The sequence below is a fragment of the Eumetopias jubatus genome, unplaced genomic scaffold (genome assembly GCF_037043125.1).
Source record: "Eumetopias jubatus isolate StellerSeaLion01/CBP00866 unplaced genomic scaffold, mEumJub1_p1.0 scaffold_4, whole genome shotgun sequence".
Lineage (NCBI taxonomy): Eukaryota > Metazoa > Chordata > Mammalia > Carnivora > Otariidae > Eumetopias > Eumetopias jubatus.
This window is the reverse complement of record NW_028274810.1, coordinates 10355075-10369752: the sequence shown is the minus strand read 5'-3', so window position 1 is coordinate 10369752 and position 14678 is coordinate 10355075. Positions and strand designations below refer to the sequence as shown.

At 49.6% G+C, this 14678-nt stretch overlaps 1 protein-coding gene across 6 annotated transcripts in view; it reads right to left on the bottom strand.

Moving 5' to 3' along the window:
• Positions 1–14678, bottom strand: part of TSPAN2 (tetraspanin 2) — a 62433-nt gene that overhangs the window by 35944 nt on the left and 11811 nt on the right. For 5 of the 6 annotated variants that reach the window (XM_028102163.2, XM_028102167.2, XM_088022323.1 and 2 more), the window contains one exon: positions 10454–10556. In XM_028102163.2, coding sequence (XP_027957964.1) covers positions 10454–10556 — 103 coding nt within the window. Of the gene's footprint in view, positions 1–10453; positions 10557–13073; positions 13133–14678 lie in introns of all 6 variants that reach the window. The other variant, XM_028102165.2, reaches the window with a different exon arrangement.

The window sequence follows — 14678 nt, the reverse complement described above, 5'->3', positions numbered from 1 at the left end:
CTAGAGAACTAGGCCCCCAAAGGTTAAGCGATTTGCCCAAGATCATAGAGCTGGGATAAAAATACCCATCCACCTCTAAAGCCATCCCATCACCATTACCCTAACCTGCCCCGCGTCCCAGCAATAATAGCAGCCTTAATGTGGGCGCTAATTTCTCTTACTACTGAAGTTACTACTACTTACTACTGAAGCCAAGCCCTAGGAACTGTTGTTCTCATGGAGAAAGCAAAGGACAGAAATGTTCTTGTTCTGAGAGAAATAAAGCCAAGCCCTTTCTTATTTCCTTTTCTGATCCGGAGATAAGTTAGAACACAATGTGAGGCCTGGTCCTTGAGTTGCTTAGAATAATGCTAATTGTCCCTATTTTATTTTTTGCATTGTATTCATATGAGTCACCTGGAAACCCCTCCCATTCTCTGAAAGGGTGGGGAGCCGGGCGGTCCACCTCTGGGGGGCGGGGGGGGGGAGGGGGGAAGCCTGAGCTCACCCGCCCACGGGGTGCCTGGGGGGGGCCTCTGGGGTGCTGCCGGTGGTTTGTGGGCAGATCTGTCGGGTCCCTGACACAGACGGGGTGGCAGGACAGGCTGCTGCACTTCCGGTACCACCCAGGCTGTTCTCAGGGCCTCCGGGGCCGGGGAAGCCCTGCAGCGTCTGCAGTCCTGCTCTGCCGGCTCGGCCCCCTCCTCCCCTTTCCTCTCTGCCAAAAGCAGGATTTCGTGTGGAATGGATGTGGTCATGCGAGAAATGACACCGTATTAAAAACAGGGCTATTGTAGGCTCCGCTGCCTCAAGACCTTGTCTTAAACATTTTCTTTTTCAAAGCTCCTTCATTTTCGTCATTTCACTGGCTTCTCGAACAAGCCCATTAGGCGAGGCAAGGGTTCCATTTCTGTTTTGCTCCCGGGGGGTCAGGCCTGGAGACCCGATTCCAGTCCTGTCCCAACAGGCTGCAGGCAGGGGGCCACCCTCACCTTACTCAGTCCCCTCACAAAATGTCTCATGCGCGGGTGGCCTTATTACATTGATTTCCCTCTACAAATTCTGCTCAGAGTTATAGCCTAGGGCCCGAGCCCACCTGGATCTTTCTTGAGCCTGGGCTCCGGCCACAGGGGAATGTACCGCGACCTGACCTGGCCCTGCTCTTTTCCATTTGGTGCTTTTGCACGTTCTCATATTTGTCTTTCTCTGTTTGCTTAAGTCCACCAACTAACCCTATTCACCCAACCTAGACTATGCCCAGCACAAGACAAAATTCTTGATCAGCCTGGCGGTCTGCCATTGCCCATCTTTGCTGAGAGATACATGCTAGGAATACATCTCAGCAGACCCCCACCGAGCCGCCACAGGGTGGGGCTCTCTCAGGGCCGGGCAGATGAGCGCATGGCTGCACACCCTGAGAACGGTTTCCTGGGAGTCTGGAACACAGGAAAGAGGCTGCTCCTGCGGAGGCTGGGGTGCGGTGGACATAGGCGTGGGGCCTGTGGAGGACACAGTTGTTCCCCGAGCTGCACACAAGCTCACTCAGTCCCTCGGGCAACAATCCTTGTCCTTCTAAAATAATGACCCCCCACCCCCCACCCCAAGAAAATCTGCTTATTGGTATAGTAGGCCATGCTTAGGCTATCGGAATCCTAGAACTCAGAGCAAACACAGCCTGGAACGGACCCAGCAGCTCCAATTCCTGAGGCCTCTCCCCAGCAACCAAAAAGCCTTGTCTGTATCAACTCATTTTAAAAGGACTCCCCTCTTTGGATTCAGACTGTCTTGGGAGCAATTCATTCTGAAACAAGTTAAGGCACATCCTCTACCAGAAATGGTTCAGGAATTTTGTCCTGTTTCATATACAAGTAATATACATACTCATAACAATATACATTTTATATATATATATAATTTCCATAATCTGTTGCAGATTGCATTTCTCTGGCTCCCAACAGTGTTAGCTGCTATATAGTTTTCCATCTCGTTTCTCTCGTCTTTAAGCTGATGGCTTATTGAATTTACCAGAAGCAGTGTGTTGAGATAAAAAGGACATGGTTTTTGGAGTCAGATCTTGTGATCTACTTCTGTCACTCATTTGTTGTGTGCCCTTGGTTAGGTTTCTTCATCTCCACATTTCTGTTTCTTCCGAAAAAATACCTACTTGATATGGTTGTAAGAATTTAAAAAGATAATGTATGTAAGTCACCAAGAACATAGTTCACACTGAATGCTCAAGTTCTCTACCTTTCTTTGTGATATGCAAATAAATGTAATCAATTGGTTTGGAAAAAAAAAATGACTCCCCCCTTCATGGGACTGAAGAGTGGCATGGTCATCAATTTCCGTGGCTTTCTGGCGGCAGACGGTTTTACAGACCCGGCTAATGACCATTTGTCATCTAAGAATGTTTTTTCTCTGCCTCTGGGCAACTCTCCCTCCCTCCCATCTTGCCCTGGGTGCACATAATTTATATGTATCTAGAATACGGGATGGGACTTAGCTTATGCGGAAGGTAAAGACTTGAGCTCTGTGTAAATAACAGCTATCGTTATTGAGTACTGTTGTATGGAGCTTAACATGTCTGAGTCACGGAGTCATTCAGCCCTAGAGTGACAACCGCCACTTCCTGGCACCTCAGCCTGCTCCATGCAGTACCCACACTGTGCTCCTGACAGGCATCAGCTCGGGAACCTGCCTCCTGAGAAGCCTCAATGTGATCAACCAGTCTCTCATTCTGACTACACGGCATCTAAACCACTCACTCCTTTATCTAACTTTCCTTCTCATATCCTCCCGTGTAATCCTCCTGTAGGCTGGCTCCTTCCTTTACTGAGGAACACAATTACCTACCTACATCAGAATAATAAAACCTACACCACGGGTACTGCGCTTAAGCGTGCTCTTCTGTTACGTCATGCTATGAGGTCTGTGGCATATTAATATTCATATTTCACAGCCGGGGAGTCTGAGACACGGAGAATTTAAGGCGTTTGCCAGAGACTGCCCAGCTCATGAGGGGCAAAATTGGAACCGAGCTAGGGAGTCTGCTCCAAAGTGTACAGCCTAACTCCTCTGGCGCAATTCCAGTGGGAACTCAGAAGAATGGGGACTCTCAGCTAAAAGGCTGTTCACTTAGCAATTTATAAATGTCAGGAGGGTGCTCTTCTTTCTTCTTCCTTCAGAAAAGGGTTGCGCAGTCTCTAATGGATGATGTCTGGGTTTGCCTCTGAAAATACAGGGCTGGGAGCTAGAGATCCAGGCCTGTCAACTGACCTTTAAGTACCTCCTCTTCTTCCTCAGTTTTGTTATCTGTGATATGGAAATAATAATATAACTTGTAAAAATGCTTTGGAGAAACTCTCAACCATGTAAGCTATAGCACCTCTCTTCTGCAACCACCACGACTCTCAAGTACAACTGAAAACCAAGAAGTAAAAAAATACGATCGGAACGAGTCAGAGTTTTGAAAAAGGCAAGCCAGCTCCTCAGCATTCAGCACTGGAACCCTTTCCTTACACATGATGTCCACGCACAATCGAAACCAGGCTCCCGGACTCTGAATTCAACAGGGAGAGACAGCTACGGGTCAGCCTGTGACCCTGGAGAGCCAAGGGGTTGCTGTCTGTGAGCGCAGCCCCTTCGTGGAGAAAACCTGCCAACGTCCTCGGCTCACAGACACGGCTTCATGCACTCCAGCACCCACGCCCTGTCCAGGCTTCTGAGGGCCTGAGGGGCCGGCTCCCCACTGAGCACCCCTGGAAGGAGCCCCCTGCAGTGTCTGTCCCTCCAGGAGGCAGCCCCTGGAGAGGGACTGTAACAGGAAGTCCAAGGGCAAGTTGGTGGAGTTTGGAAGACAGAGGGTAGGGGAGCTCCCCGCCCAGGAGTTTGCTGAGGGAGTCTACAGCGGAGAGAGTACAGGAAACCCCAACTTATCTCAGCAGTTCCTCTCTGGCAGGCTCTCCGTTCTCCATGTTAACACTCCAGGGACACAGATATCCTGCACCAGCCTCCAGACCTTGGCCTGGACTCAGAGGACCTTGAGAAGGGGCGTCAGGTAGAAGTCTGGCTGCCCTCAGCGCCTGCTCTCCTCAGGGCTCAGGGCTGGATCTCTCCACCCTGTCCCCAGCTGCGACGTCAGGGTGGATCTTTACCACAAGAAGGGAACCTCTCTCCATCACAAGGAAGAAGCAAGGATCCCAGACAGGAAAGCATCCCCCATCAAGGACAGCGAGAAAGTTCTCCTACAAAGCCTGGCAGTCATCTGCCCAGAAGCAGGGAGCTAGGCCACGTGTGTTCCCGAGGTCCCTCTCAGAGAGGGAACTCTAGGCTGTGAGGCTCTGTTTCTTTAAGAGCCACTTGAATGTGCCAAGCCTGTTCCCCAACACTCTTTAACAAAGGGGTGATAAGAGTTTTGTGGGCTGATTGCTCTGGCACTTACTCTGAAAAGAAAACACACAGCTCAGTGACTGCCACCCTGTGACATGAAGCGAGATTTTCCAAAATCTGGGCCTGCTTCTTTTTTAAAGTCCTATTACCTCACACCATTTGCTCTGTTAAGTCCACACATGGTGTCCTGGTGTATTTTTCTTCTCGTTTTATTGCCAGAGAGCAGGTATCTTTCCTATCTAGACAATTATTTATTGAGGAAAGAAATACCAATTTCTGCACACATGTAGATGGCTCCATTTATAATATAAGAAATATCTGGAGTGGAGAGGAGGTCTCTGACTTCCCAGGACTGTTGGTTGCCACTGTCCAGGGGAAACAGAACAAGCACAGGCCGGGGTGTCGGCAGACTTGGGTTGTGGGCTGAGCCCCACCACGAAGAGCTGGAAAACCGTGGCTGACTGCCAACCCCCGTTGTTTCCTCACTGGTTCTGTTTCCTTATTCTACCTAGCTAAGATTCGTTTTTTGTTTTGTTTTTTTTTTAAGGTTTTATTTATTTATTTGACAGAGACACAGTGAGAGAGGGAACATGAGCAGGGCGACTGGGAGAGGGAGAAGCAGGCTTCCCGCTGAGCAGGGAGCCCGATGCGGGGCTCGATCCCAGGACCCTGGGATCACGACCTGAGCCGAAGGTAGACGCTTAACGACTGAGCCACCCAGACGCCCCTAGTCCTAAGATTCTTGACCACATGTTTCCCTGAATTTGGAGCACTGACCACGAGCATCTTCACCACTGGCCACTCAAGGGCAGACCCGGAGACGGGAGGTGTGGCTGAGGAAGAATTAAGGGTGGGCGGAGCCCACATCCACGCCCCAGGGGGTCACTAAGAACACACTAGAAGGACTCTGGCCCTGCCATATAGACTGTTGTTTTCCCTAGCCAGCATTCACTTCCTCTTCATCTCTGTGAGAGAAACAAACCTTCTCTGCTCAGTCCCTGTGGAATTTAGCCTTTAAGGCAGATGTGAAGCCCAGACTTTGGCCAACAAGCCCATTCCAATGACTGGTGTGGGAACAGGCCCTGGACCCAAGACTGCCAAGCAGAGTGAGGCTCAGGGTTTTAGTCGGAGTTGCTGGAATGAGAGAAGTAGGTACCTCCGTTGCCAGGGTTACTAGGGAGCCGGCACCTGCAGCTGTGAGCAGCCATGTTACCACGTCTGGAGGAACCCTGCCCAAGAACGGAGCCAAAGGGGAGCAGAGCAAAGAGACGGGTACAGGCTGGACTCTGACCCCATCACTTGCACCCCCCGAGATGAGCACGAATCCTGGACTTTTCGGTTTTGTGAGTCAAGAAATTTCTGTTTTGCTCAAGACAGCCTGTGTCAAGTTTCTGTGACTTGCAATGAAAAGAGTCCTGACAGATATGGCCATCAAGATAGGACATTTCTTGCATCTTGGGCCGTTCATATTGCTTCAATTAAGATTAGTAAATAGGATCTGGAATGTCTGCATGGAACTAGTTCCCCTCCTACTCAACCCTGGAACCTCCGGAATTGACAAACACTCCATTCTGATTTTTGCCACGTTAGTGGTTAAGTAAATACCAATGTGGGGGAAAGTTCACTCTTATTGTGGGAGTCTGCTCAGTTTCTTGGGCTTATAAAAACATGAAAAAGGTTTTCTTACATTGGACCCAAATCGACACGTGTGAAACTGCTGTCAGCACTTTGTGGGCCAACGCGGACAGAGGCTGCTCCCCACACTGCACCTCAGGTCCACAGCCCACCCCCCCCACCCCCCACCTGAGCAGGAGCCCTTCCTTCTGCAACTCCGGTTCCCACTGAGAATCATGAATTATTCCTGCTAGGCTTGACTCTTCTATCACTGATATCTTTGATCGTTTTGATTCCTTCTGTCCCTGACTTTAATACTGCTTAATAATAACGTTTAATAACATTGCTTGCCTTCCTGTCTCTTTCTTCACAGTTCCTACTGTTGACAACCACCACGCCGATGCCCTTCTGTCTGACGGTATCAGTCACCTAGCGTGTTCTTTTCTGTCTCCACTCTCATTCCGCTGCTGCCAGAATAATCTCTTTAAAATGCAGCGCCGATCATACCTCCCCCCAAACCCTGAATTATCCCTCTGTTGCTTTACCAAATGACATTCAGGGCCCTGTGTGTTTGTCCTCTCCCTCCCTCCCTGGCACTTCTAATCCTACCTCCCACCTTGCCCCAGTCTGTTCCACTCCGACCAGAGTCCTCTGCCCAGCCTGGGCTTGCTGATCACTGTCCCGTGGATGCGCCGGTGCCGTCTTTGCCCAACAACCTCTGCTGTCCCTGTTTGTCTTCCGCTCATTGATGACAGCCTGGTCTTTCAAACCTAGATCAGATCCTTGCCTCGCTGGTTTAGAATGACCCCTGATGCACCCACGGCACATACCACTTAGCTGGCATTTAGTTACACGCTCGTTTCCATTAGAATTTAAATTGTTAGCTCTGTGAGTCTTTTCAAATAGACCGCAAAGAGACATGGGAGCGAGTACGGCGTTCTCATCCTCCTTTGTGTGACTCCAGAGCCCAGGACTATAGATGCTGGCTGATGTATCCGTGAATAGATTATATTTTTTCCTAAATGGAAAAAGAGCCTATAAAAAAAGAGGGAAAGAATAGAGGAGCCCCTGCTTCAATGCATAACTATGTTTGCAGAAACCCAAATACCTGATGAAATCCCCAAATTAAAAACACCATGAAGAGGTTTTTAGATAGCCAGATGTTTATCCTCATTGAAAGGGAGACAGCCTTTCTTACATGTTTTTCGTATATCCCAGGTCTTCTGGTCTTATAAAAATGGTTTTTCTTTACTGCGGCCCAAAATTCCCAGTTCAAGCTCAGGAATTACATTATAGAGATTTACATCTTTCAACCTCAACCTTGGTGGTGAGGGGGGTAGGTGGCTGGGTTTTTGGCAGTTAGTTATTGCCAAACAACTTGAAGGGGCATGTCTGCCTGTAAGTGAACGGGTGGATATTTTCCCACCTTTCGGTTCTAAAGAAGAGCGGACTCCTCCCCACCCACCTGAGGGCACAAAAGCAGCTTCTGAGGGAAAGTCTTGGGAGTCCTACCTGAGGAAGAGGAGATAAATAGGGTTCTGGTGCAGAGCCAAGAGCATGTGAAGAGAAGACAGACGGAAGGCTGATACCCTGAACCTCTATATGCCTGAATTTCAGGAGCAAAAGATTTTCACCGTTTTATTGGGAGTGACATCGTGTTAGGACATCAGGTAACTACTGCATTCAGAGTAGAGAGAGAAAGTAATGTTCACTCTGAGGATCAGTTATATATGGTTGGAGGAGCTAGGTTAGGAAGACCCCCCTCAAAGAGTATCCTGAACGACGAGCCATCTCTTCCTCTGGCTAGAGAAATGGGTGGGCAGCTGCTTGCCTTACACTGGCCAGTGCTAACTCAGAGTCCTGACTACGGCTCTCCCTAACTCAGTCTATCTGAAACCCACTGTCTTCTGAGGCCCCATTCAAGCACCCCTCCACCTTGAGGCCTGTCCCGCTGGCTCCTGCTGGCCCCCAGTGTTTTCTTCTTCTCCTTCTCATTCCCCTTCCTCTCCTTCTCCTTCTTCTTCTTTAACTTGGCCCAACGTGGAGCTCAAACTCATGACCCTGAGATCAAGAGTAGTATGCTGTCCTGACTGAGCCAGCCAGGTGGTTGTTAGAAGCTTCTCCTCAATCTGTGATGTTTTTTTAACGTGACTGCTAAAGTCACAGGCACATACCATCCCTGTTCCCACACAGAATCTTTTTTTTTTTTTTAAGTAGGCTCCACACCCAATGTGGGGCTTGAACTCACCACCCCGAGATCAAGAGTTGCATGCTCTACCCACAGAGCCAGCCAGGCGCCCCTTCTCACTTCTTAATTCAGTGATTCTCTTCATACCACCCATGAGCACTTAACATATGCTTGTGATTACTGTCTGCTATTTATTATTGCATATGTCTGTAGAGGCAAGAATCCCATTACGGCGGGATCAGACCTCTGCTGTGGGTAATCCAGTGGGCACTGAGATGTGACAGTGCCGAGTGGAGTTTGGAATCACAGGGAACAGTTATGAAATAAGCTGCCCTGGGACCATGAGCAACACGAGGGAAGATGCATTCCTTCTGCTACCTTCCCCTGACTGTTCCTGCATGTCCCCTGGAGGTGGTGCAGGACCAGGACATGCGGAGCTTTGTCCTGGGGCACTGGGGCCTGCTCTGGGATGGAGAACGATTCTGAGGAGGCTCGCAGAGCCAGGAGTTCCTCAAGGAGAAATGTGTTAAGTGTGTGTGTTAGCTTTGGACAGAGGGGTGTGTGTAACCTGGAAACCATGTGGGTGGAAAAGAGCATTTCAGTGTTAAGTCTGATGGCAGATTCCTCTGCTTCTTCTTGTAACAAAACTCTGATTTTGTCCAAGCGTGAGGGGCCCTCTGGGGAGCCTGGGCCCCTTCCCAAGCCCAGGGTGACTCTCCATTAGTCACAGGGGGCAGTCACAGGAGGTCTCCTCTTGGCCAGGACTTGTTCAGGCATGAGCACACAGTACAGTTCTGGCCAAGGCTACAAGGAGAGGTCTGCTGGGGGTCTTCTGACAAAGGCTGTATTCATTCCTAAAAAGGGCCATGTGAGGTGAAACTTCCTTTTTTTCCTCCTCTTTTGGACGTTGCTGTATGAGGATATGATACTTGGAGCCACCACAACTATCTTTTAAATCTGAGGGGACACATTTGAGGTCATCCCGAAGATGGCCAGGGGAAAGATGGAAAAAACCTGGGTCCTTGATGACTTTGTTGAACTCTGAACTAACTCTGGAGAGTCCCCGTCTCCACGCTTCTTTCAGTGTGTTTCACCAATTTCAATGGATACATTGGACGTATTCACATTTTAATGTCCCTAAAATTAGGATGCATATTTTATGGTATGTCATGGTTGAATTGGCAGCATTTCTCCTTTTCTTAGTGGAACTTAAGATAACTGTGTGTTTTACCAAAGACTGCATCTAAGATTTGAGGAAATGTGCACTGTCTTATAGTAGGTTTGTGGTTACTTTCTTCTAGAAGTATCCTCGCTGCGATGGCTGCTCTCTTCAGGAGGCTCCGGTTTGGGAAGGCTGCTGGGAAGAGGAAGCAGCAGAGCTGTGAGCAGCACTTTACGAGGCTCGGGGTGAGCCTGGGGGCTCCTTCCCTCCCGGGAAGCAGACGCTGCTTTTCTGGAACCGGGAGCAAATGACCTGCACAGGACCCTGCTTCTCCCCATACTCTATGTACTCTGTGGCTGGCGCAGACCTTGGAATGGCCAGACACATAGGACTATGACCTGTAGTGACAATGGTCTCAGGCTTTTTGAAATCTCGAGCCTGGGTGTACTCAGCTGGAGAGTGAGGACAGCCCGCAGAAGAAGACGAGAAGTAGATCAGAGGGACTAAACCCAGGGAAATGCTCAGCCCCTATTTACCACATTGTCTCAGAATTGCAGGCCACCCCCCACGCCTCACCCCTTCCCTACAGCTGGGAGGGAGGTGGCCTCATCCCCAGGGGAGCCCTGCCCTTTGCAGTCTCTAGTTAGGGAGGAAGTGAGTACCTCTGAACCTTGAAATGTCTCTTCACTTGGAATTATGTCTCCCTCATGCACAACTTAAAATACAAGATCACAAATAAACCCCTCACTCGCCAGGGGCCACATCAGCCCAGATGGATGGATGTGTAACTGACTTTGTGGAGCATCCACTTTGCTCAGTGGGCAAAAAGGAGTCTTCGAATTTCTTTGGAAATGAGTGGTGGCTGAAAGAAGCACAGTGGGTCCGTCCTCCCACACTGGTCTTTCTTGATTTCGATGAACCATGTGAGGAGCGGGCAGGCTAGGGGTGCAGGGTCCTTGCCTGCCCTGACCACAGAGCCCCTCCGGCCCCTGGGCCAGAGAGAGTCTACAGGACTCAGTTTTGCCTCCTCACTTCCCCTCCCATGGAAGTCCAGGTGCAGGTTCTGCTCTAAGCCTCTGGGGCAGCTCCAGGTCACGCTCAGGGAAGCTGAAGTCACTCACCCATGTAGAAATACTCTGGGGACTTGTCTTCCGATGAGAAATCCTTCATGGTGCCTCCAAACCGAAACCATAGTCCAAAACCAATGACAGCCGACCCTGCCAACTGAAAGGGAAAAAAGGGAAACAACACTGGTTTTCAGCAAATGGAAGGGGACAGGGTAGGCATAGCCCAGGAGTGGGCTGTGGGCACAGAGTGCTGAGGCTGGAAAAGGCTATCCCTTTAGAAATCAGCTTGTCTGCCCTTCACGTTTCCTGGGGGAGGAGAAACGATGAGCTCAAAGCCCCCCAGGTCCCTGACGGTATTATCAGAACTAGGGTTTCCTGATTCCAAGCTGAGTTGTCCCCGTTCTGCTGGGCTGCCCTGTGGTTTCTGGGTATAGACAGCACTGCCCGGGGAGGCATTTCAAAAAGAATGTTCCAATAACAGTCCCCCTGGAAGGCATCTGCCCCCTGCCCTGTTGTCCCTTGCTGGGGACCCCAGACCTCCTCACCAGCATCACTGTGAGAGGGACTGTGTTTCAGCCTCTGGGTTGCCAACAGCAAGAGGAACTCTCAGACCTGGTGGAAACCCACTCTTCTAAATTAGAAGGAAACACACAACCTTCAGGACCTGCCCACACCTCAGGAGTGTGCAGTACCACTTAGAAAGCGGTTTCAGAGACATCTAGAACACTTTCTCCCCAGGGCCTCCAGGGTCACTGCATTGCCTGGGGATGGTTTTGCAGGCAGAGAGGGAGCTTGGCCATTTTTTGTTCTGTTTTGTTTTGGGTTTTTTTTTTTTTTTTTGGTTGCTATTTTGAGTTTCTATGGAAAGTGAGAAAGGAAAAAAAACTTTTCTGAAAAAGCATGGTCTGTGTGCTGTGTGGCTCATGGTGAGGCTGTGTGGCTGGTACAGGCAGTGGCTGGTAGAGTCATTGCCTGCTTCCTCTGGGTGACTCGGGGCTTTTGTGAGGCTCCGCATCAACGCTGGGTCTTTTCTACCATTGTAGGATTGTGGGGACTGCCTGCCGGCAGGCTCCCACCACAAGCACCCACCCCGAATTGCATCACGTCAATCAAGCAACAGACATTTGCTGGGCACCTTCTGGACTCAAGTCACACGGGGAAGTAAGCAGATATAAAGACTGCCTCCTGGTTCTGCCAACCCATCTAGTTAGTGTGGGGCTCCCTAGCCTGTCACCAGATCAACAGTTTCGAGGCTGTCCCTGTCCCTGACCTCCAACAGTGTGGGGGGCCCCTAGCCTGTCACCAGATGAACAGTTTAGAGGCTGTCCCTCTCCGAAGAGCAGACACAGATGCTGGCAACAGGACAGGATGAAGTCAGACAAGTAGAGGTTTAATAAGGACAAATGGTATCAAAGTCAGGGGCAGACCAGAGCCCTTTGTACACAGGGTCCCTCTATTGGCAGGGCTGCATGTCAAGACCTGGGGCTGCCCTTTGGGGTTCTCTGGCTGGACTTATAGAAGGCCTTAGTCATTCTCTTCTCTCCCCTCCAGGCCAGCTTCTTCAGAAGAGCGGCGTGACTTCAGTGAGGAGTCAGAGGGGCTAGAGCTCAACCAGCTGGACTCTCTCATGTGGAATAAGTAAAAGTTTCCAGTACTCAGAGGAAAGCACTAATTGGATAATGTGAGGGACAGCTAAAGGAGCTGGACTCAACCAGCTTTAAAAGAGTTTTGCCTTTTTAAAAGGGTAGCATGGCATGGAAAAATATTGAAAGAAGTCAGGCTAAAACATTCACAGTATTTATCTTTGAAGGTAGGATTACAGGTGGCTTTTTTCTTTTCACTCTATCTTTTAAATCGTCTGCATGAAGCATGTAATTACTCTTGTACATTTAAAAATGTTGTTTCCTCGATGCATTATATGGTAGTTTATCTGCTCCATCCAGAAAAAGTGGAGAGGGTTTTCTTGGGCCGTATTCTACTTTGGGAGGAAACCAGCTTTGAGGTCATTGCTGCTCTGGTGCAGGAAAGAGAGTGATGCCCTTGGGAAGGCACTGTCCTGGAAGCTCCCGAGGCTGCCTGGGACAGATATGCCCAGCAAAGCCACACAGGCAACCCTCCCCATTTTGCCTCTGTGGTGACTTGATGGAAAGACAGTTTCCAAATACAAAGCAAAATCTATTGACAGAGGCATCAGGCCAAGGCCTACAGCCACCAAACCGACTGTGGAGGAGGTGACTGGTCCCAGGGACACCCTACCACGCGGCCACATTTTTGGTATGTCTGTACACAGACTCTAATTTATTGCTGTCTGGGATCATCCTCCCAGACGGAATACATTTGTCCACTTCTGGCACAGATGTATTTGATGCATAATGGAAAATTAAAAGAGAGGTTGCAATTTCAAGCCATGGGGCAATGAGAAAAAATCTGCGCTTGCTCATCCACACCCCCAACCCCAAACCACACGGGTTTCCTCCCGGGTCAAGGAAACTGTGGCTTAACTGAATGTCATCACTGTGTAGAGGGAATCCTCCCAGCACACAGCCACTGGCCATGTCAGTAATACGTGGGTGAGGACCCATCAGACCTGAGGTTGCTCGTGACAACAGCGATCACTGCTTTGGAAAGTGACATCAACAGAGACCACGTAGCCCTTTGGTCTTTCCAAACTCACCATTCCTATAAGGCTCCGGTTATACTCTGGTCACTGGGCTTTGGTTGATCTGCCTCATCCTAGAAATGGAATTGAATTGAAAAAATTCACCCCAGTTCCAGACCAAGTCAGGAGCAACGTGAGCAAGGCTAAAGTGTTATGAAGTCCCATTGCTCTGTGTATCCCAAGCCCCGGAAGAGACATCTCACTAAATGATATGGGGGAAGCCTTCAGGCCCATGAAAAATTTTAACCCCTTCTAGACCCAAACCCCTCTGTTCCCTGTTCTTTCTTCTCTTAATCTCAGCCGCAACATTGCCCCTTAGGCAACGTTAGAACAAGTAAGGAATGAGAAGCTGCCCTTTCCTTCTCTTGCCCCTGCTCTCAACTCCTTCCTGTCTTTCAAGGAATCAACTGCGGTCCGGATTGGGGATGTGTTAGGCTTCAGGGAATCAATGATGAAAGCCAGGACTCACAGTCTCACATGGGAGCTAATCCCATAAATGGGTATGTGCAATATAATGCAGGAAGTGTGCTCAGGGGAAGAGCGTCACACTGCCTAGGGAGCAGAGCAAAGCACGACAATCGGTGTTCAGCAGAAGACATTCTGTTTTGATTTACACCATGAAGAATGAATTTGATGTCCTTGAGCAGGGGAGGACTGGAGGGAGGAGTGAACACCAGACAGAGGGAACTGCATGGGTAAGGCTTCGCTTCCTTACCTGGAGCCTGTCTTGGGCAAAGAGGAATCTGGGGTTGGAAAAGGCCAAGTTGGGGCAGACCATGCATGGCCCATGGCTTCTTCTTAGCCTGCTACCATCTTGGAAAGTCCATGGCAGGGCCTCGAGGGAGGGGAGACGGGAGCTATTCATTCTGATGGAATCAACTGGGAGCATGAGTGCTCCCTGATGCCAGACAGCGAGGAGCCAGAGATAAAGACCTGATGGCCGAGGGTGAGGGCGGCGAAGCTGGGGAGTGGATGTGGTGAGCAGTGAGGACCAGAAGGATCCACTCTACTGACTAAAGAACGTGGCTGAGGGCTGCCCTGCTTCCAGGACTAGTACCAATCCCCATGCCTTTGGAATAATTATCACTAGAAATGTTGTTTTTCCAGGAATGCACTATTTTGTACAGCAGCATGAGTGGGACTTTGACGCTAGTCACTTAATAAACATTTATCGAGCATCTATTGTGAGCCAGGAGCCAAGGATTAATAGGAAAGGAAGATCCAGCTCCTTCTCAGGAGGATCTCAGGGGCTCGTGGAGAAGCTGATTCCTACTGGGTGGTCTAGGAGGGACACTAACCTTGCAGGTGAGAATTCAGTCACAGAACCAGCCCAAGAGAAGATGCTGGATATCATCATTTCTTTGTGTCACATTTCTTTCCTGAGTGTCAGCTGTGTGTTAGGAACTCAGAGAATGTGATGAGACAGGATTCCAAGGGCAAAAGTGTACCCATTATTTAAAAAGAAATAAAATAGAAAAAAAAAAGCAGCAGTGAAAGGAACAGTGACATATCAATCCATGTTATTAAATGGGGGGGGGGTCACCAGATACAATTATACTATGCATCTTCACCGGCAAGTGATTTCAGTTTCTAACCATATTCCAGAGTCTGCCGGACACA